Source organism: Eleginops maclovinus, chromosome 5, assembly GCF_036324505.1.
Source record: "Eleginops maclovinus isolate JMC-PN-2008 ecotype Puerto Natales chromosome 5, JC_Emac_rtc_rv5, whole genome shotgun sequence".
NCBI classification, from domain to species: domain Eukaryota; kingdom Metazoa; phylum Chordata; class Actinopteri; order Perciformes; family Eleginopidae; genus Eleginops; species Eleginops maclovinus.
The window spans coordinates 18,680,851-18,702,113 of NC_086353.1; the positions used below are offsets into that span (position 1 = coordinate 18,680,851).

The following is a 21,263-nucleotide window of genomic DNA, read 5'->3' on the forward strand; positions in this document are numbered from 1 at the left end:
GAGTTAGCATTGTACAACTTCTGGTCTCAAAATTATCATCATTTTTTTTAACGTGTTTTTGGTTAGATGCCTCAAATAAGATCTGTGGTTAACAAGTTGAAGAGATGTTAAAACATTTTTATAGGACATCAATTCTTCAGTAAATGCCCCACTGATGAATGTCCGAAAGCTTCTATGTGTCATAAAAAGAGCAGCTGCTCACAAGAGACTTAAAGAGATTATTAAACAGCATCAAACTGCTGAAAATGAGCCGCCTTCAGCTTAGCATCATTTTACTTGTGGTGATTGTATTTACGCTTAAGAATCATAGTGGTGGTAGATTTGTTTTAATGTCTTAGATATGTCATAAAAACGGCGGTTGCTAACAACTTACTAAATGGAAGTACTTAACAGCATCATGCTAAACATTAGCTGCCGTTAGCTTAGCAGTCCTTACATGAAGTCATGCAACCCTCATGCAACATAGTTCTTTGATAGCTTAATGCTAGCTTTCGACTTCTGCCGATTGCATTTACGCTTCAAAAATCCTAAATATGTTAATATTTTGAAAAATCCTGTAACAAAGATACGTCATCACTGCACTACTCTACAGCAACAATAAAAGAAGAGGGACAAAATGTCTCTAGAAAATAGTTTACATTTGAATTGGTGAAACACTATCCCCAATCACAAATCTTTTCAAAACAGCTCGCTGTCCATTTGATTGCAGAGGATCTCTTGCTCTGAAGTGCTATGAGCTCAAATGTGCATTTAGCTCGGCTCTTTGTGTGTGTGTGTTTAGATCGGATGAGAGGAAAGCGGCTCTGAGGGAACTACAGTAGTTTAAGTTCATGGCTTACCATGCTGCATAACATGTTAAAAGTCTCATTCTGTCTACGGCAGAGATACTATCTGCCGAGACAAAAGGGCTGTTTAGGAGGGAGGCCATGGCCATTCATCCCTGAGTTGTTTATCTCTTGGATCAGTGTAGAGAGGAGAGTGTGCTCTGTTCATATGTATGAACGCGTGTATACATGCTAGTTTATTCAGCATGTACGCTTTACAAGAATTAGTGGACTTTTTTTTTGCAGGGATGCATGTGTGATAATAGACAAAGACATATTGTACACACATGACCATAATGCTGAGTAAAAACAGGAACATTTGAAAGAGAAGACACCAGCTAAGATGGCAGAAGGTGGGAAGAGGAGGAGAGAGGAGCGTGGCAGCTGCAATGTATAAGGATGTGGGTGGTGCGACGTTTCACTTCAGCATGAGCGGGTTGACATTTTAATAGAATCTATAATACATGCGAAGTGGGTCACTGGATGGGTGTCCTATTTCTATCCAACGAGCACAAGGTCCCTTCAATATCCCTGTCCCAAAGTTCAACTGTCAGCTGCTCTGTTTTCAGCTATAATCACACTAATAACACATATTTGAATATTGGAGAACAATACTGTGTGACATACAGTCTATTAGTTGCTGTATTGCAGGGTTAAATTGTAGGTCACATGCATGGAGAGCTTCGAAAGCACAGAATCTGCCTGTTTGTATGATTGTCAGATTATAACAATGATATTGTGTGTTTGGCATCCTTCATCACTAGCTTAAGGTCTGCTAATGTTAGCATTCTGCTCACACCACAGCTGAGGCTGAGGAATGACCTTTTAGAAAGATTTGGACTAATCTTAAATCCTGTCAAAATAAAAACTAAAATGAGTTTGACATTTTTGATTCAGCTAAAAAGAATACTTCAGAGTTATCTTCAAAGATGGTATGTCATGTTACCCCTAAGTCATAAACACAATATATCCAGCCTGTCAACAGTGGCATTATGGGTAACACAGGTTGTTTATCCGCCCTGTCCTCCTCAGTCTGCAATTCCTACAGAATATTTTTCCTCAAATAGATTCAAGCAATAGGCCAGACATTTTAATTCACAATGATGAAGTGGGTATTAATAATGAAGTATCGATATCATTACCCTGTCCCAGCAGTCTTGGCTGACCTGATGTTCACTTTGCCTGTTCCTATTACAAAGCTCCATCACTTCATGCTTTGTTTGAAGTGAGAAGCCTCTGTGATGAGCCCTTTATCTTGCCATCCTGAAAGCAGAAGCCACTGGGAGAGGCGAGCCTTTAAGTTTAACATCCCTCACTCCAAGTCTGAGGCATGGCTCCAATTCAGCTCAACTGAATGCTAAATTGCTCTTCAGTCAACACAAAGCAATAGATCAAGAGCTGCAAAGGCAAGATAAGAGATGCTTCCTAATTCAAAGCAGCCGGAAAGTAAAGATGATTCACACCTCAGTGGGAATTCCAAGATGTTGCTCTGATAAGGAAGATGTGCCTCTGATCACTTTCATTGTTCTGCTATTCCGGTGTTGGTGTGCTGCCAAGGCTCTTTGGTTTCAGTAATGATTGTTAGAAATGTACAGAGAAAAACCAGGTGGTCTGTTATGCACGGTTGCCAAGCCAAAATGTAATTTAACAGTAAGTTAGGCGATCTCTCTGTGTGATAACGTTGTCATTGAGACATTAGCTTTGCAAATGAAAAAAAGGTTAGGTTTAAAAAGAGATAGGAACAATTAACAGCTGAATTGCTGAGTTGCACATTTAAGGCGTACATTAAAGCTAACTGTCATGTTTATAGGCGTGGCTGCATGGTCACTTTACTCTCAGTTTATGCTAAATGGGTCAAGCTAACATAGCGTAGCATTAGCCAAAAATGACCGTAGTGAATGAACTTGTTTAACATACAAAGAGCCAGGTTTAAAATCCTTTCACTTTATTTTGAAAAACGTTTTGATTGATGTATTTTCCACGACATGGCTGCATGGTCACTTTACTCTCAGGTGATGCTAAATGGGACAAGCTAACATAACGTAGCATTAGCCCAAAATGAACGCAGAAAAATCCTTTCACATAATGTTGCCCTATAAGAACAGAAAAGTTGTATTACATTCTCTTGAGTGTTTCTCTCTCTCTGGCATGTCTAGTTAAAGCTTAGGTTGTTCCTCTCTAACATATTTTAACCTCCGCTTCCTTTTCCGCTGCTGTCACTGAAGAATCACAGGATGTATTTATAGATGCCTCTTCCTCCACAGACAAACACTTGTGACATCTTTAAAAGGCCGAAACTGTTGTGTGCCTTAAGAGCTGCATTAATAGAAGCCAGCATTCACTGTTGCACGCCAGTTTGCATTATAGAGCTGACAAAGATGCTGCCTTGTTACTGTCAACCCTTTTTTTTACTGTCACAGAATATAAGAAAAATGTTAAGAAAAATGATTTCAAGAATATTTTGCATGTATTAAACAGTGCATACAAAACAGCCAATAAAAAAGGATTCTTCAGACTTTCTCAGGCAGATGCAGGAATAATGGGAGGCTGTGGCTCAAGGGTAAATGGGCATCTACCAATCAGTGGTTCAATCACCAGCCCTTGTAATCAACATGTCAAATTGTCCTTAACCCCATATTGCTCCCGTAGGCATTTCTAAAGTATTGAAGATTATGTAAATCGTTTTGGATTCAAGCTTAACGACAGTAATGTAACGCAACAATTGACATTTAGAAAGGCACACAAGAACATAGCAAGATCACCAACAGCTGTCTGCACCTGGTTGGAAGGCAATATGCTTGGCGGGGCGTGAATGAAGCATCACGGCCCACCACTGACAGGCAAAGTGTCCCCCCGCAGATACATCTTGTTATCCCTGCTGTGTGCTGGTCACAGCCCTCCCTCCCGCAGCCTCTCCACCTCTGTTTCCTGTTTTTCATCTCATGAGCATCTACTTCTCTCTTTGAATGTGCGTAGATGCTTCCTGTCTCAAGACACCTGCAGTAAATACTGAGACAAACAAAGTAACAACCTCTTGACCCCTTTGTCCTGTCCATGACCGTGGCTGTATTTTCCAAACAGGAAGACATGGTTGGCCTCATTTGCTTTCTTTTCAAACAATCAGCACTTAGTAAAAAAACATTTAATTGAAGCAAATTAAGCACAGTTCACCAGCCAAATAAAGATCAATACCCTTATCTGTTAGTTACTGACCTGGGACACATCTCTTGGCTGAATGGATGGTTATATTCACAATAAATCACTCTTTGAAGAGGAATTAATCACACCATAAAACATGTGGTGAAGACATTAAAAGGGGCTCATTATTCATTTAAGGACAGAAGTATGTCAAATGACGTTAACGCTACAAGTGTTTCACTGTACTTAATTTGTGTCGGACATTTGTCATCACAAGACTGCTCCAACTGACTTTATCTCTGTTAGCTTTGTATGCTGCTTTGCAACATTCAAGTAAACTTTATTCCCTATTGAGCATTATAAGTAGAATGTAAACATCTCTTTAATGCTACTATGAATACTACTTCTACTACTTTTAGGTCATTTATTCGTCTGTTTATACACCTGCCTCTAATTTAGGGAGGTGAGCTGAGTTTGATTTACCTCTGTCTCAAAGTCAACAACAGAATTAAGTTGTTCTATTAAAGGCAGGAATGTTCAAGGTTAAAGTATTTTCATAGTTGGACAAAGCATTGCCAACAAAATGCAATGCTGCATAAGAAAAAACAAAAAATAACAAGAATGTTATGGTTCAAGTAAACTAATGAGTATTATGTTGGGCAATGCAGTAGCCTGATAATGGATGTATACAACATTGTGCAATAGATGGGCTGTCAGGTTCGTTTTAACCAGCCTTAGTGTGTTAAGGTTTAAATGGGCAATCTATAAATGTTAACATCAGAAGATCACTTTTCTCTTCTGAAAAAATACCACCTAGCCTGTAAGGGGATTGTATAATGTTCTCTGTGACTCTGGAGGAGCTTTCTAAAGTCTGAGAATAACCCATGATGATGTCTTTAGGGTTATGTTAGCCTCGGGCTTGGTAACAACAGATGGCCTGACTGATGCTGGATTTGTAAAAGCTCATGATCAATATTTGTGTGTTTGAAATCCAATATTTGGCACATTTTTCTGAAAGGCTTTAAAAACAGAATAAACTAACAGTTAGAAAGCCACCAGGGGAGTTTAACTGATGCATGGCATTTAACGGGCAGAGAGGGTCTAGTGAACACAAGCTTTTGGTTGCATTGTGGGAAGTGTGTAATTCAGTCCTTTATTTATATAAGGGACTGAATGTCTGGATATTTAAGCTACTTCTGTATCGATATTGACCATTCCTTTCTGTCCCTCACAATCCAAAACTATATAATGTTTTAAGTACTTTGGAAGACCTGTTGGTATCTAATTTGATTTCATGTGGTGCTTACTTACCCAGAATCCTCAGCTGAGTCACAGCCCCATGGAGACCAAAGAACATCCAGAGTGGGCGGGAGTTGTCCACACACACCTGCATGCCCACATTGGTGCCATTGTGGCTGAGGATGACCTCCCCTTCCTGGTTGACCAAGAAGCCCAGGATGTCACTGCTTTGGAGAGGCGTGGGCACCCGACACACCGCCCAGAACTCCTTCCTGTCAACCAGAGCCTCTGGGTTGTAGGGTAAGTCGCTGGGCCGCAGCACCGCCGGGTCGCAGGAAGTCACGCCGTAGGACAAAGACCCCGAACGCGCTGGGCTGGACTTGGTGACTTTGATGAAGACAGTTTCTCCGGTGCGCAGGGGCCGGTTGGTGAAGACGAGTGTGCGTTCGTCTCGTGCGTGCTCGGATCGCGCCACCGTCTGCTCGTCCAGTGTCTTAATGTGGGCGCCACGCAGCTGGTGAAAGTGGAGGTCGCTCTCCAGGGCCGATGGAAGCAGAGAGGACTGCTGGGAGTTGAGGGAGTTCTGTGGTATGGGGCAGGTGGAGGATGTGGAGGCTGAAGCCAGGTGGAGGGTGTGGCTATGGGAGTGATTGTGGGCGTTGCGTCCGTCTTCCTGCTGCAGGTTGAGGTCACACAGGCTGACGGACAGACGGGAGTCGTCTGCTTCACGGCGGAGAGAGGACGAGCGCACCGTGGTGAAGGAGCGCGGGCGTAGGCAGTCAGGAGGAACAATCTCACTGTCTGGAGAGAGAGAAGAGAAGAGGAAATGGCAATGGCAATGAGATTGAGCAAGAACAGCAGTTAATATTGCTTACCGTGTAAAGCTTTGATTAGCAATTTGCCCGAGCCTTGTGGCTAATGATGAAGTTAGCAGTCAGCTGAATCCCAATAGTGAGCGTACAGTTCTGAGAAGAGCTGAATGTGCTGCTAGTCTGACAACAAGATAATGATAAAAAAGAGAGCAATTTAACTGCAGTTGCACGAGTTGTCTGCAATGTAGGGTACTTGTAATTACCCAGTGCTGCTGCAAATGAGACTGTCAGAATGTGTGTTTAGAGATAAAAAATGTTGGTCGCTCCTAAATCTGCAGAGGGCTGAATCATCGACAGTAGTTTGAGACAGAAAAAGCTGCATGGTGTCAATTAGCAAAAAATACATTAACACATGCATTGATGTGCTAGGGTGTTAAGGTGTGGGTTGCATTATTGGCAATCCATAGTACGGCTATTCATTCTACAGCTAGCCATTAATATCAGCCTGTAATAGCATGAGAGAAGTCCCATGCACACAAATAAACACACACAAATGACTGATAAAGCTACCCCCAGGTTGCCTAAAGTCTCATCCTACGCCTCGACACGGTTGCTCAAAATAACACCTCTAAATGTGAGTTGTGTGATGAATGCACACAAGGACTGACAGCGAGAGGAATGAAGAGGGAGGGAAAAAAGAGATGATGACCTCTCCCCCGCCCCACACACACACACAGGAGGTCATGGAGATACTAAGAGACCCTCCTCAGTCAAAGCAGGAGATGGAGGAGAGCAATTGAGACCGAAAAAGGGGGGCTGGGGGAAGGATGAAAGACAGCGACCAGCCGCTCAGTGTCTCTGGAGAGTCTCTGGAGTCCTGGTCAACTTTAGGCCCCTCTATCTGACCAGGACTTGAGAACCTGAATCAAGATAAATCTCTTAGTTTCAATGACCAGGCTGGTTGGTATGCATGGTATTAAAGGGGTGGCTGAGTATGGGGGTGACTTAACTAGGATCTGTTTGTTTCATTTCATGCAATAATGCTTCCTGTTTCATTTTGGCACTCACCTCGGCGGTGTTTCAGACCCTTTACTCCCTGTCTTGTATGTCTTCCCACCCTGATTGGTTTCACCTGTCCCTCGTTAGCCCTGCAGTCATCAGACCTCATGCACACCTGCTCCCACTCCCCCATTAGTCAGTCACTATTTATATTAGCCTAGTTCCTTTGTTCTTTAGTGATTGTTGTGCTGTTGCTGAATTGAGAAATTTTGTGCATAATGACCCTTATTTTCTGTGATCAGTATCAAAGTTGGATAAAATTCAGTTGCCTGCCTGTTTTTGACTCAGACAGTACGTTATATTTTATTAAAACATTAAAACTCTCCCTTCTCGTCCGTAATGTTGAAACAGCGCCTGTATGGTTCATGCTATATCCCATGTGATTGGATACATTTAGCATTGATTTTAGGGAAAGGCATCTGTACAACTTTTCAAGTTATTTTCTCTTTAGATTGACATAGTGTATCTTTTTGTTTAACGACAGCTTAGATAAGAGGCAGGTCATTTATTTCCCCCAATAGACATCCAAAAACTAATTTATCCCTCTCACAGCCGAAAGGTCAGGTCATACCAATTATGTCAAATGAGGACAAAGGTCATACACAGAGCAAGACTCAGACTCACAGTGCTCATCAGTCACCAAACAATTGTTCGGAAATTCCAATCCTATTCAGTTTATAAATAAATGATTTGACCTTGATTTTAGAGGTCCACATAAATGTTTGCAGATCATATAGTAATTTGATTTTATGCCAACACGAGAACATGTAATATCCAAACTCAATGCAGTATCAGACTGATTAACTCACAGTTCTCTTACTTTTGTTTTACCTAATGTAGACTATGTATTGTACTATTTGTATTCTCTTGCGCTGATGTAAATGAGCTATATATTCAACTAACTCAATGGCTGTGGTGTGCATGGTACCTGTTAAATAAACTATGCTGAAGTACACAATGACATAATCAAGGAAGTGAAAGAGGGTCAAATCTTCATTTTACCTGAAATAGAAGGAACATATATTTTTCATTGTAAGGTATCACCATGATGGGGCTGTTCATGAAGACTTCAAACACTTAAGACCATCTCCAGCCTTGGAAGGTATGGCCTATAATACAGAAACCATCTGTTGGGGGTAAGGCTACAATAGAGCAGCTGTAATGAGCAGCAATCACTCCCATGTCTCTGACAGAATTAGTGAGGACCCTTTTTGTATATTGCAGTGCCCTCTGTTTAAGAATTGTGCTTGTAGTCACAGGAGCCCAGGGAATGTTAGCTGTCAGTGAGTAAAGGTAGTTGTGTAGGCAGCCGGCCTGTCGTAGTTCACAGTACACTTCCCCCGGTCTAATGTGTTTTTCGGGGTCATCCAAAACGTTATAGTCCATTGTTCTACATGGATTGATTTGACATTCATAGGATTTTGTTTTTTTTCTTCCTAAAGATACACATGGAAACAAAGTTAAACTGGTTAAACACTCCCAGCTGAAAGGGACACAAACTAAAAGATAGTACATTATAATGGCAGAAATGGTAACAGTTTGAGAGGTGTAGTTTGTTACTTAATATAGTTCTAACTTGATGTTGTTGCTAATTTTTTACAGAAATTAGTATGTTTAATGCATATATGACTAACTCATATCAAAGTAAGATAAAGGATGAGCAACTGCACAATAAATATGTTTCTTTGAAAAGTCATCAAATCATAAAGTGAGAAAAGTATATACACTACAGGTGGATTTCACCATCCATTCAAGGAGCCTAACATTCTGTAACATATACATTTTTGGTCAATTTTGGATGAAATACACATTTCAATGGTACCATATAGCTCTAAAGGAATCATTCCAGAATCAAAGATCCAACTCCACACCTTAAAACCAAAACTCTACAGTACCCAATGAGTATAGGTATCTAAATACAAAAAGACATTGGCTGACATCAAGCATCAAGCTGCAAATGTGTTCAACTTAACTGAAGATGACAGCGACCTCCTAAGTGTTTGATCCCATGGCAGTGAAGTGTCTGCTTTTTTGCATCATCACTGACTGCTGTCTGATGAGCCCTTGTACACTCAGAGAAATATCAGAGATGGTATTGCTACTGCCTCAAAGTCATGTCAGCCGTCAATTAATGTTAGCTGCTCGCCCGGAGCACGGCGCTTTGTGATTAATGTTTAATGGAACTAAGGCCTTGTAATTGTGCTAATTGATTTTTTAGAGAGGCATCAAATGGAGAGGACAGTGCCTTTGGTGCAGAGGGAAGCTCACAAAGACTGCTAATCAACCACCTCTCTGCTCAGAAGTGTGCAGCAGTTAACCGTGCATCCCAGAGGCTAGCCGAAGATGGCGGGACGGCTTGGATTTCATCTACTATTTCCTCTGCTATCAATTCCCTGATGGACTGCATGAAAACCCATGCCAGAACTAAGAGGAAATGAGAGCATTCAACTTATGGTTGTAAAGTTATAATAGAACGGCTCAATCTTCCATGTAGTCCATTTCTTGATTTAATGCCAGTTCTGTGATCAGAAAGCCATTTGCTGAAGGGAGGTCTTTAATGAAGTAGAGACACCTCAATCTGGCTTGGGCTATTTGATGATGAGGGAAGGCTTTTCCTTTGGCCATAGACAGAGGAGCAGGCATGCTAACTGCTCAAGCACAAACCGATTTTGATACCCGAGCCTGGCCAACTCGCTCCGAGTTATAAAATTATAACATTGGTGTGTGTGGGAGTGTTTTCAAGAGCCAGCCATTTCTCTGCTGCCCATCGCTCCATCCTAAATTGGATTACGATAGGACAGACACAATTGCAAGACCTCCGGAAAATGCGCGAGGACCGGAGCTGCTCAGAGGATGATGACATGTCTCGGGGGGGGGATAACAGGGGATGGGATGGAGAACAGAGAGGAGAGGTAAAGCCAAGAGGGGAGGGATGGCAGCCTGTGACAACGCTGGATTTATGTTGAAAGGATTTGGAGAGAGGCTTCCAAACAAGCTCAAATCATCTGTGTGTGTGTGTGTGTGTGTGTGTGTGTGTGTGTGTGTGTGTGTGTGTGTGTGTGTGTGTGTGTGTGTGTGTGTGTGTGTGTGTGTGTGTGTGTGTGTGTGTGTGTGTGTGTGTGTGTGTGTGTGTCACCACAACTCTAACTCAAATACAGGAAGTGCGAACACAAACTGAAACGCACAGTAAATTGATTCCTTTTTAAAAAGTGTCTGTCTTTTATCAGCTATTTTGAAAAAGCCTCTCAGAGGGTTTATGTTCCTTTTTACATCCTGTCCCTTTCCCTTTTCTTTGCTCGCATTTCAAAGAGTAGTCATTTCAAACCCATATTGGCTTGTGCTTTTTGCTTCTTTATTCATCAAAGGCTTGTGGGATGGAGGCACTATGAGGTCCTAATGCTTATTGTCAGCCTGGAGGACAGACATTATCATGCATTTGAAAAAGCTTGTGAGTGTGTGTACTCGTGTGTGTGTCCAGATCTGTTTGTGACCTCACCAGCTGCTGCCCGCTAATCGTGGTGCACCTGCGTTTTTAGCTGATACAATCCCTTTGTCCTATTGGTCCCTTTCAAGCCACCTCTAACAGATGCTCACTCCCATTGGCCCATGCCAGAATTTTTGCATTACACTGTGTGTGTGTGTGTGTGTGTGTGTGTGTGTGTGTGTGTGTGTGTGTGTGTGTGTGTGTGTGTGTGTACTTCTCTCATGTAGGAGGACATTGTAATGGGGCCATGGAAGATGCAGCTGCTGACACTGTGAGCCTTTGGGCAGGCTGAGGAAGGGGAGGGGGGGGGCATTCATCACCTGATTCTTCACTCCTTCACTGATTGAATTTCAAACTAAATGTAGCACCTGTTGGGCTGAACCATTAATTAATTCATGCAGGGGAGCGTGAGACTTATGGGTCAGCTATTTTAACGGACGTTTTAAAAATTGAAACCCATTTGGAAAGCCTTTTCTCTCCTCGGAGCACTTTTGATTAGAATAATTAAGCACCTGTTGGGCTAATCCATTGCAAATATATGGACAAGGTGGGGGTGGGGGGAGGGACTGTTCTGGCCCACACAGGCATTGGCTCACACTGTAAGTGTTTTTGATTAGGGAATAGCAGAAAAGCAGGTTAGCTAATGCTGTGCATGGGGAGCTGGATAGAGGCAGAGGCTGGCTTAGTGGCTTTTCTAGCCCGAGCAGACAGAACGTGCAAGGGGTTTGAGCCAGTGTCGGAGAGGGGGGTTGGGGGCAGGATTTACTCTGTCTCACGCACACAATCTATCTCACAGGGCTTATCTTTATCCATAGTCTCTGGAGGGTTTTATCTGTCGGCAAAGGTGAAGAGAGAGCTGGAACTAGGAAGAGAAAATAAAAAAGGGAGAGGAAAGGAAAAGTAGGCACAAAAAACGAGGAAAAGAGGACAGAAGGTGAAAAGGGAATTGTGTGGATCAACAGGGTAGAGCTTGACAAGGATGCCGCTATAAACAGATAGAGCAAGGAATCAGGGAGACAGCACCAGGAGAGAGAAACAGTTACTGTATTGCTCAGTGACTGACCCAGGGATTATGAAATGCAAACTGACCAACCAAGTGAGTGAAGGGCCGAGACAGAACACTACTAAGACAGAGAAATGGGCATTAATGGAAAGGAGAGATATAGTCAGAGGAGTCTTTGTGCTAGATGTTTGGGATGTTCTGTATTCCCTGGCGTTGGCCCAATCCCCAGTCCCTGATCCGGCCCGGCAGCTTTGAACCCGGGGCTTTAGGAAAGAGCAGCAGTCCCCCAAGGTGACACATGGCCCTTAACAAAGAGCCAGGCTGAATGCCCGTCAAGTCACAGAAGCCCTGTCCCTTAGGTCATCAGCAGAACACAGCATGTGCTGCCCCTCCTCTGCCAATCAGCATGCCAGGACCTCTATGTTAATAACCTCCATCATAAGGTTCTTACATTAAAGCCACCCTGTTTTATTCCTGTGCACAAGCATCAAGAAGGCTGACACTGTCAACAGAACAATGTCCACAGCTTTGCTGTTATTCATAATTATAGAAACTGGTTCAACAACAATTACTGTGGATCTAGTGACCATCACCCTACTTCACATTTCCCCTCAACTAATGGAGTCATTTTGCTCAATGTTTTAGTTTTATAACCCATTTAATATTAATTGAAATGTAATCTCAGACATGCCAACATTTTGTTCTTACAATTTTACAACACATACGTGGATGGCTAGCTGAGCGTGGCTTAGCTAGTAGCTGTTACTGGTTGACTCTAGTCAAAAGTGTTCTAATGTACAAGTTTGACTAGAATCAGGGTTCATTTTGAGCCTTTATTATCATCTGCTGGCCGAAGTTTCGTGCCCCATCTGACTTGATGTTGTAATGTTATTAGAATTTAGTACTTAACTCAGTGAGAACAATATTATATTTGCCAATAGGATGGAAATTCTGTCTGAAACAAATAAATGAACCAAGTTAAAATAAAGGAATAGAAATGTGCTTCTTAAATAGAAGCACATGACTGAAATGTCTATCTTATCTTTGAATCATATTTGTGACCAGGCCTGCTGACGATTAACTCACTTGTCTGAACTGAGTCATAAAGGAAAAGACTTACACCATGTGACTTATTTAGTCTCAGTCTAAATGTGTAAAAGCAGAAACAGTGCATATGGAATTCATGTCCCTGAATAAGGGCAACAACTATTCAATGGCTGGATGTTTCATAGGATCTTCACTGAACATCACACTTGTGTTAGTTAAAAACAAGTTGAGCCTGGGAGAGGGAAAAAACAGCAAACTCAACACAAATCCTAAAGTTATCTCTAGTTTACCCCAATGAAAATCTGTTAAATTTCTCACTACTCGTACAGTTCAAAATAGAATCATTACAATTATAGTTTCTGATATGATTCTTCACTGAATATCCAGCCAAGACACAGTGAAGTAAAATTCTTAATGCCAAACAATACAAATGCAGTTTATTCTTCTTGGCCTTTTCAGTTCCCGGATCAACAGCCATCATAAATTATATGTAGACAAACATAAGCCAAGAAACACAACGTTACCAATCCTGCTTTGCTTGATGCCTAGAGGTCTTCACAACACTGAGCCACATTTCCTCAAAAAAGAAAGATTTACACCATCTTTCTTGCTTTGTGTGTTTTTGTTGGAGAGTCTATGTGAAGTGTCAGGATTTGCAAGTACTGCTATTAACTGGGAGGCTGAGTCGTGCCAAGTTAAACATGAGTGCCCGTCAAGTGTGCACAATAATCAAATCATCATTTCGCTGAAAGTAATCGGTTTCTCCCAAAAGTATGGGAACCCTGGACTGCCTCTCCCTCTCGGAGCTAGATAACACAACAAACGTTCCTAATAAGCTTCTGACATTCCAGATGACTTCATGTTAGTGGAGTCCTCGGAGTGGAGCCAGAGCATAGTACTGAGAGAGGGCCAAAGCACAGCCAGTGAGCGAAAGTGCAAAAAAAAAAGTATTTCAGAAGTTATTAATGTTGTTTTCTTGCAAATATTCTTTGTGATCTTCTTTTGTGTCCTTAGAAAACCCACTATATTTTTTTACCAGTGTAGAATTTAGTGACATTTAAAAAGTGTTTGTTTCTCTGAACACTTGGGGACTTTCCTAATTAGGTTTGAGTTTAAAATGTCTCTCATCTTCCGTCCCTTGCTAAGTTCTTCTAATTGTCATTAGATATTCAGTACGTTTTTCATGCTAATTAGTCTGTAGCTGTGGGCTAAAGAAAACAGTTTCAACTGACGTGGGAAGAGAAAAGCAAAACAAATCATGCCACTGAAGAAGGCTGTGCCTATCTACTCACACACTCCACTGTGCTCTCACCCCATTGTAGTCCAACCTCACACCAACAAGCTAACCCTTATTAACCGGCTTAGTGCAAACTTTATGTCAATCATACGTTAATACAACAATGCTCTATTACCGATTGTGATTGATCAGTTAGTCATGCATAATAGTGTCTGAGAGGGTTAATAAAATGACTGTAATCACTCACAGCAAGAAGTTCCATGTATATAACCAAATTTAAACTTGTTTTTCTTCTATGTTTTAACTGTATTTGTTGGCTCCAGGCTTTAACACATTCAGTACTAAATGCTACTTGACAAGTCCTGCATTAGATTAGTGATTGATCGCTATTCCTGCACCTGCAGAATCCGTAAAGGGAAACAACAAAGCACAAGTAGAAGCTGCTTTTGACCAACCGGCTGTCGTGAGAACACGGGATTGATGTCATTTCTATCAGAGATGGCATCTTTCACTTTAGCCTCGCCAACACTGACACATTGTGAAAGGTTCAAACAGGACGACCCCGCCTCGCGAGGCCGACGCACTGTCAGAGATAAGCTAGCTCTTCTCACACGTCTTGTGAAAGACGTAAACAAACAGTCGGGGATGGCTGTGCCTTCATCCATCAAGCCTTCACACATTGTTTTACTCTCACTGATGCCCTTCAGATTCCAGGATTAGTTTTCTTTTCACCTAGCCCACATCAGTCATCTATAAACAAAGGCACATTGATACAATCAATGGCGAATCATCCTGCAAACAGTGAACAGTTAGATAAAAAGAGAGGAGGAGGAGATTGGGGTGTCATAAATACGGATGGAGATATATTTAAAGTTTTTAGTGTAAGGTAATGCTTGCCAGAAAAATGCACCATATTTTCAGATTTATTTATTTGATAAAATTTGTAATTCACAAAAGTTCTCCCATACAATCTGCCCCGCCAATCATGTATAATGACAGCCAAAAAAATGTGCTTCCTAATAATGCAATGGGACCTCTTTCCTCTGTCAAGATCTAATGTATAATTCAATCCCTCACCTGAGGAGGATCACTCATAACAGTGCAGATGTAAGAAACTCTCCCGTGTTTCCAACACACAGTTTTCCTTATGGACTAAAGAGATAGCCTCCCTTCCAGGACACTATGTTTTGTATGCACTAAATGAACTGCTTTGCTGCTGGGTTGACAGCTAGATTGGCAAAGCGTTTCTCTGAATCGGCCCGGTTGAAAGGTGTTAGTAGCCTCAAGGCTTTGCAATCAGACTTTATTCTCTTGTCCTTCAGGGAAGTCCCACACAGGGCCCCTCTTGATTAAAGCTCTACTCTGACTGACTCATACAATCTGAGTCCTGCTGGCTTCACAACAGCTGGAATTACTCAGTAACTCAGCCTCTCTCCCGATGTCAAGTAAAGTTTTGCTGCATGCCTGTGTGTGTGTGTGTATACATATGAGAGTGACAGATAACCTTAGGGGCCAGGACATCGGTATATATTAAGCTAGCTTTTCTGGCTTGTTGGATTTCAAGCCTATGGGGACCGCTTCAGTCTGCCCCAAAGATTATCCTGCCAAACCGACACCATATTGTATTTACCCGTTGAAGGCCTGGTGCAGTCAATCACCTGCTACCTCAGGCACTTCAGCAGAGCAGAGTTGTTTTTTTATGGTAGAGGCATTAAACATGAATGTCTTCAGGTATACTTGCCTATTTTCAGTCATTTATGCAGTCGCTGCCAATGCCACATAACCTTTCTGTTCGGCTTCATTAGCAGGTTGGAATGTAGGAGGGGAAATTCTTAAATTGCTGTCATCATGCTCATGGGGGTGTGAAACCACTAAATGATCCTTGCATTTCTTGTTCCTGTCATGTATGATGTGTCCCTGTGGCATCCTTTGGGGGTGGATTATCACATGATATAGCTACTATTCCAATCTTTCTACATCAAAGCCTTTTCAAATGTCGCCCGCGGGAGATCCTTCGCTCTCTAACTCTTGCTGACCTCAGAAGAGCCTCAGGATGCTGAACAGATGATAAATCTAAAGATACAAAGGCACATGCCACATGCAAGACGTTGCACTGAACACGTGAATAACAAGATTTATATTATATTTTCATATTAACAATGGATCATGACTGCTTGTAGAGTTATATTAGGAAAGTACCCTATTACTCCATTGATTTATTACCTCACTAGACAATACAGCAGGATATGGCTTCCTTGTGATTGGCAGCCTGCTACCATGTTGTACAGCACGACTAAGTCTTTATACTGTGAGGATTAAAGGGATCAAATCCAGCCTCTTGATTTTAGTGGCTTAAAGGTGCCACAGAATGGAAGACTGTATTTCCCTTGGCATAGTTGAATAAGGAGAGCTCGGTACATTGAACTGACATACCGCGAACCTCAAACACCATTGTTTCCTCCTTCACCTGCAATTCATGAATATGCATATCACAGCGGTTAACGGGGAATTACAACAATCCCTGTGTGTGACGTCACACACGGTAGTCCAGCCCCAACATTTGCATACACCAGCTGCTGGAAACACTAACCCTAACACTTACCACTCCGTAACGTTGCTCTTCAATCTCTTACCAGCTGGCTGTTCTTCAAATTCATGGGTTTCCTCCTCCATAAAGGCTCAAACATGTGAGGTTGGATGCCAATAGCCTCCATGGTTCATCTCTCGCAGTTTCCCGAACTTCACTTACTTCTGTGGGCTCTGAGGCAGCCATGGATTGCTCCTTGTAAACCAGCCAATCAGAGCAGAGCTCGTCATAATTATTTAAATCAGCCCCCAAATAAGGCAATTCAGTTTGTTTCATTCTAGGACCAAATCATAGGGCTGCAAATGGGCCTGTAAAACCGCATCTGGACATTTTTTGGATCAACTAAAGTTGTTTACCTTCTTCAACATCAGAGAACAATTTAAAATACCAGAAAGATGCATTCTGTGGCACCTTTAAATTAAGTCATTCTCAAATCCTTGTTTCTTTTTAATGGATGGGTACTAGAAAGCTTAATATTAATTTGTGTTTGGTGAAGGACAAAGAAGAATAAAATTAAATTCCTGTGGGCTTTAATAGCAGGAAGAAAACACTGAACTTTAGAATACCATGCTGTGAGCTCCTGTGACACGACTTGCCTTCTACTTGTCAAACCATATTCAAGTAACACCCAGTTGTTATAAGAACTAAAATAAAAACATATCCCAAATAAATATTGTCTGTGAGCTGAAAATACATAGGAGTTATTACTTAAATGTATGACATGAAATGAGCTGGAAGAAGGAACATTTTAAGAGATATAAAGACAATAGAATGACACATGGAAGCTTTGCATGTGTCTTTGTGTGAGTGTTGTTTGCAGTACTATCCCTGATGAACGAAGACACTAGAGATACAGCCAGAGGCCCCCAAATGTACCTTAGGAAAAGCCTTCATACACAGGCTGTACAAAATGCCTTTGATTGAGAAACTTAATCCGCCTTAGAATTGTAATTCAATCTTTATGTAGCGAGGATTATAGTTTGGCCGAGGATGCACAAGGACTAATCTCTCTCACTGCTGACAAATGCTGAAACAGGGAGAATATATATGCTATTGATCCTACAGGTGAAATTTGATCATCACTTTGGCAAAAATATAGCGGTGAAAGCACAAGAAAATAAAAGAATCGAGAAAGAATGTCACAAAGGATTTAAGCCTGATTTATTTTAAGATGGCTATTTAGTTTTAAAAGAAAAAGAAAGTTATAAAGAAAAGGCTGCAGTTTTCCCTCTTCTAATGCTCTATATGTTGCCCCCCAAGATAAATTGATAATCTAAGACTGGATGAAAAACAACAGCTTCTCAAGTGTCAGATGAAATAAGGAAAGAAAGCGAAGAAAAAGGCCTCAGATGTGTAAGCCCAAGGGATTAACCAAGGATAGGGAAAGGTTCATGGAGCGTTGCGCACAGAAACGTGATGCACAGAGCAGACACAATTGGCCATTCAGCATCACAAAGGGCCGTGTCTATGGTCTGGATGATGTATTTCTATCTTGACCTTCGGAGGCGTTCCACCCCTCTGAACAGGGCCCTGTTTGCGGAGGGCAGATGTCAGTCAGTTGGCCCCCTGAGGAACATGAACACTCCTCTGTAAGCAGCCCTGTATATGGCACGACTGTAAAAAGACAGTGGAAATGACTTAAGTAGGAAAAGCCACTGTTTTGATGTAAATGGTGCTTGAAGCAGAGTTTCAAAGGGGTCAGACTTTTAAAACATGGCTTCAATCAGAGCTAACCTTAGGGAAGAAAGCTGTACTTCTGCTATTTGATATCCAAACCATTTTCTGCACATCCCATTATTTGATATATTCTTTTCACATCTGCCATCAATCATTTTTAAGGACTGTTGAATTTGGCAACAGGACTTTAAGTTATAGACGCCCACTCATCAAGGGAAAGGCAAAAACAGAAACATAGAATATCCCGCATATTTAAGACACTAAACATCAACCCCTACCCTCCTGAAAAAATCAATCAATGCAGTACACATTACAATCAAATCTCTAGAACATGTGACCCCTGGTCTATTTTTACACCAGCAGAGGGGATGACAGCATTGGACCTCTCTGGAAAAGGAATATGTGTATACATTCTTTCACATCAAAGCCTGGGCAATACTATCCTGAGGCTATGCCTTTGTGGTATGCTTGTTAAGCTACACACAGCATACCTTGATAATGCACAGAAGCCACCCCCCCCATGCCATGCTGCTTTTGGGTAAACATAGGGGCCAAATTTTGGTCAGATATAGATAGCTGTTGTTCTTCCATTGCTTCATGGAAGGCTTTAGTGTACACAAAAAACAGGGGGAGGGGGGTAACCTAGAAAGGACTTATTTACAGTAAACAGAAAAAACAGTTTTGTCATCTGCAGAAAAAACCCCCAGCAAAAACTGCCTTAAAGGAGAAAAGTGACGATGACATAAAACAAAACAAAAAAGAAATATCACAATTGCTGTTTGGTATAAGATTGTCCCAAAGAAATAAAACTCACATAATGTTTTTTTAGGGTGACCAGGTGCCAACAAGCCACATGTGGGACAAAGTTGTGTGGGACAATTTGGGACATGTTACTGAGCTGCTAAAAGGTAGGACTTTGTTATAATGTCCTTCAAATCCTTGAAAATAAATATTACTATTGAAATCACTAGATTTAAAATATGACTAACAGCGCTTTACCATCGTTTGATTAGTTTTCATCCACTTTGCAAGTAAAGGACTAAATTATGTTTCATTTTTTTTCTAACAAACAATCGTCCACATGATATTTTTTTGCCATCTCTGAGTCTGGAAAAATTACCGGAGCTAGCTTACTACCACCGACTGCTGACCTGTATGATTGGGAGTGCTTTACAGTGTGGTAAACGTCGTCATTTCAGCTGCTGTTACCTTATATGTTGGTAAATATCTTTTGGTTTCAGGAGGAATGTATCCATAGATGGACATTTTTCTTCGCAAGCCACGAATTTCTGTCTCACATGTAGTGTCACTTTGGATTTTCATCAACTCTATTACTGAAATGGCATCAAAAACCCTGGGAATCGCTCTCCACCGGCTAACCCCTTGTGTCAATACATTTCCAGAATTTGTTTGATTGATTGACATCTGACATAGATAATTTTGATAGCCCTATCTTGCTTTCTAAACAGCCATTGGATAAAAGCCAAGTCTTAGAAGGGCGACTGTCAATCAAATGCAGGACCTCATCTAAATGTGTGGAATGCGGCACAAATGATTAAAATACCGTGCAGTCGTCACCCTATGTCCTTTTGTTATGTCAATTATTTGGTAAAGTTAAACACAAGGCTTTAAAAAATGTTTGATTGTGAAGTTGTTGTAAGCAGAACACTTACAGAAAGGTACTTTTCTAGGCCACCATTTACTCATCATTTGCAAAGCAGGCATTTGAGGCGCAGTGCACTGTTGGTTGCAGCGGTTGGGGGGACAAAAAGACGATGATTTCAGATGATACCACTGAAGATTATTAGGCACTGAAGATTATCACAGTGTTGTCCATATGGACTAGTGGAGTGGTGCACTTATTACACAATACATTTTTTTATTGTCCACTGAACTCTTATCCTCCACCTGTTTCTGTCCATACAAACACATCTAGGCATTTATGAGTATACTGCTTTAGCTTGGAGTGCACATATAGTATAGTTTATATCGGCAGCAACACATTTACTTTCTCAGGAGGATGAGATCATTGAGAGCAAACAATAACACCCAACAGAAGTTGGCTGATATTTTTCCAATCTATAACGCAGGGTGTAGTGAAGTATAGAATAAGTGCATGTTCTCTTTTTCCCTTCTGTTCAGGTTAAATAATAGACTGACCCCACTGCTACCGATTGTCTCAAAGATTGCAGGATAAATGATTGAAATTGTGTACACACAAGAATCTCTGGCAGGTCGTTTTACATCAGACCCCTCTCACATTTTATTAGAAGAATAGCAGCTTTTGCTATCACACAGAAGTATAGTCCCACAGGCTTGAATGTACTTGTTAAAGAAGTCTTGTGTTTCTCAATCTTTCAGAGATTGGGTTCTAAGTAGGCCCCAAAGTACTGTTGAGTTGACTGCACTCTAGAAACAGTGTATGTATTGGAACACAAGAGACATTTTCGGAAATACCCCAACAATAATGTGAATGTTAATCGAATCTAAAAATATCAAAGCAAGCTTGGCAAGCCTCCCTAAAACTTTCCGAATAAACATGTTTTTAAATGAATAATTTCAAACATTTGTCTCTGAGTCTGACCGAAAGACCCGCTGCCCGGGCATTCATCCAGGGGAATATCACTCGTCATCATCATCCTTGCAAATTGTTTACATATTGGATGCTAACTCTGACTTTGGTTATCTTGTCTTCTATGGAAACTCACAAGCTCTTAAAACAAGTAAGATGCAAGGTATGTGTTACCCTAACATCATCTAGTTATGCATATTCCTGGATCCAGTTGGATCAGAAATACGAACAGTATAAGTAAAAAAGATACAAATTTGTTTGAAAATGAAAAGTGTTATGGTCAATTTTCTTCATGAAACTTCCAGATACTTTCTTGTTGGCTACTACTCTATTTAACACACACTGAATGGTAATCCAACCACAGCCTCAGAAACATCAACAAAGCGTTAGGTGCCCTGCATGTTGATGCCTAAGTTATCTATGATGACTGCCAAGGATTAAGAATTAATCAGGATCTCAGCCCTATCCTATCCCTTTCCCCTATACTAATATAAACCCATTTTATTTCAATGTATTTTAATCCATCAATCAAATTGTCTTATACTAATCGGGGAAAGGGAACCCAAGGGGTATAGGTCCCCAAG

At 41.3% G+C, this 21,263-nt stretch overlaps 1 protein-coding gene across 1 annotated transcript in view; it reads right to left on the reverse strand.

Annotated features, from left to right (window-relative positions):
- Positions 1–21,263, reverse strand: part of neurl1aa (neuralized E3 ubiquitin protein ligase 1Aa) — a 42,242-nt gene that overhangs the window by 7,304 nt on the left and 13,675 nt on the right. Inside the window, exon 4 of the mRNA XM_063882754.1 lies at positions 5,274–6,002. Coding sequence (XP_063738824.1) covers positions 5,274–6,002 — 729 coding nt within the window. The remainder of the gene's footprint in view (positions 1–5,273; positions 6,003–21,263) is intronic.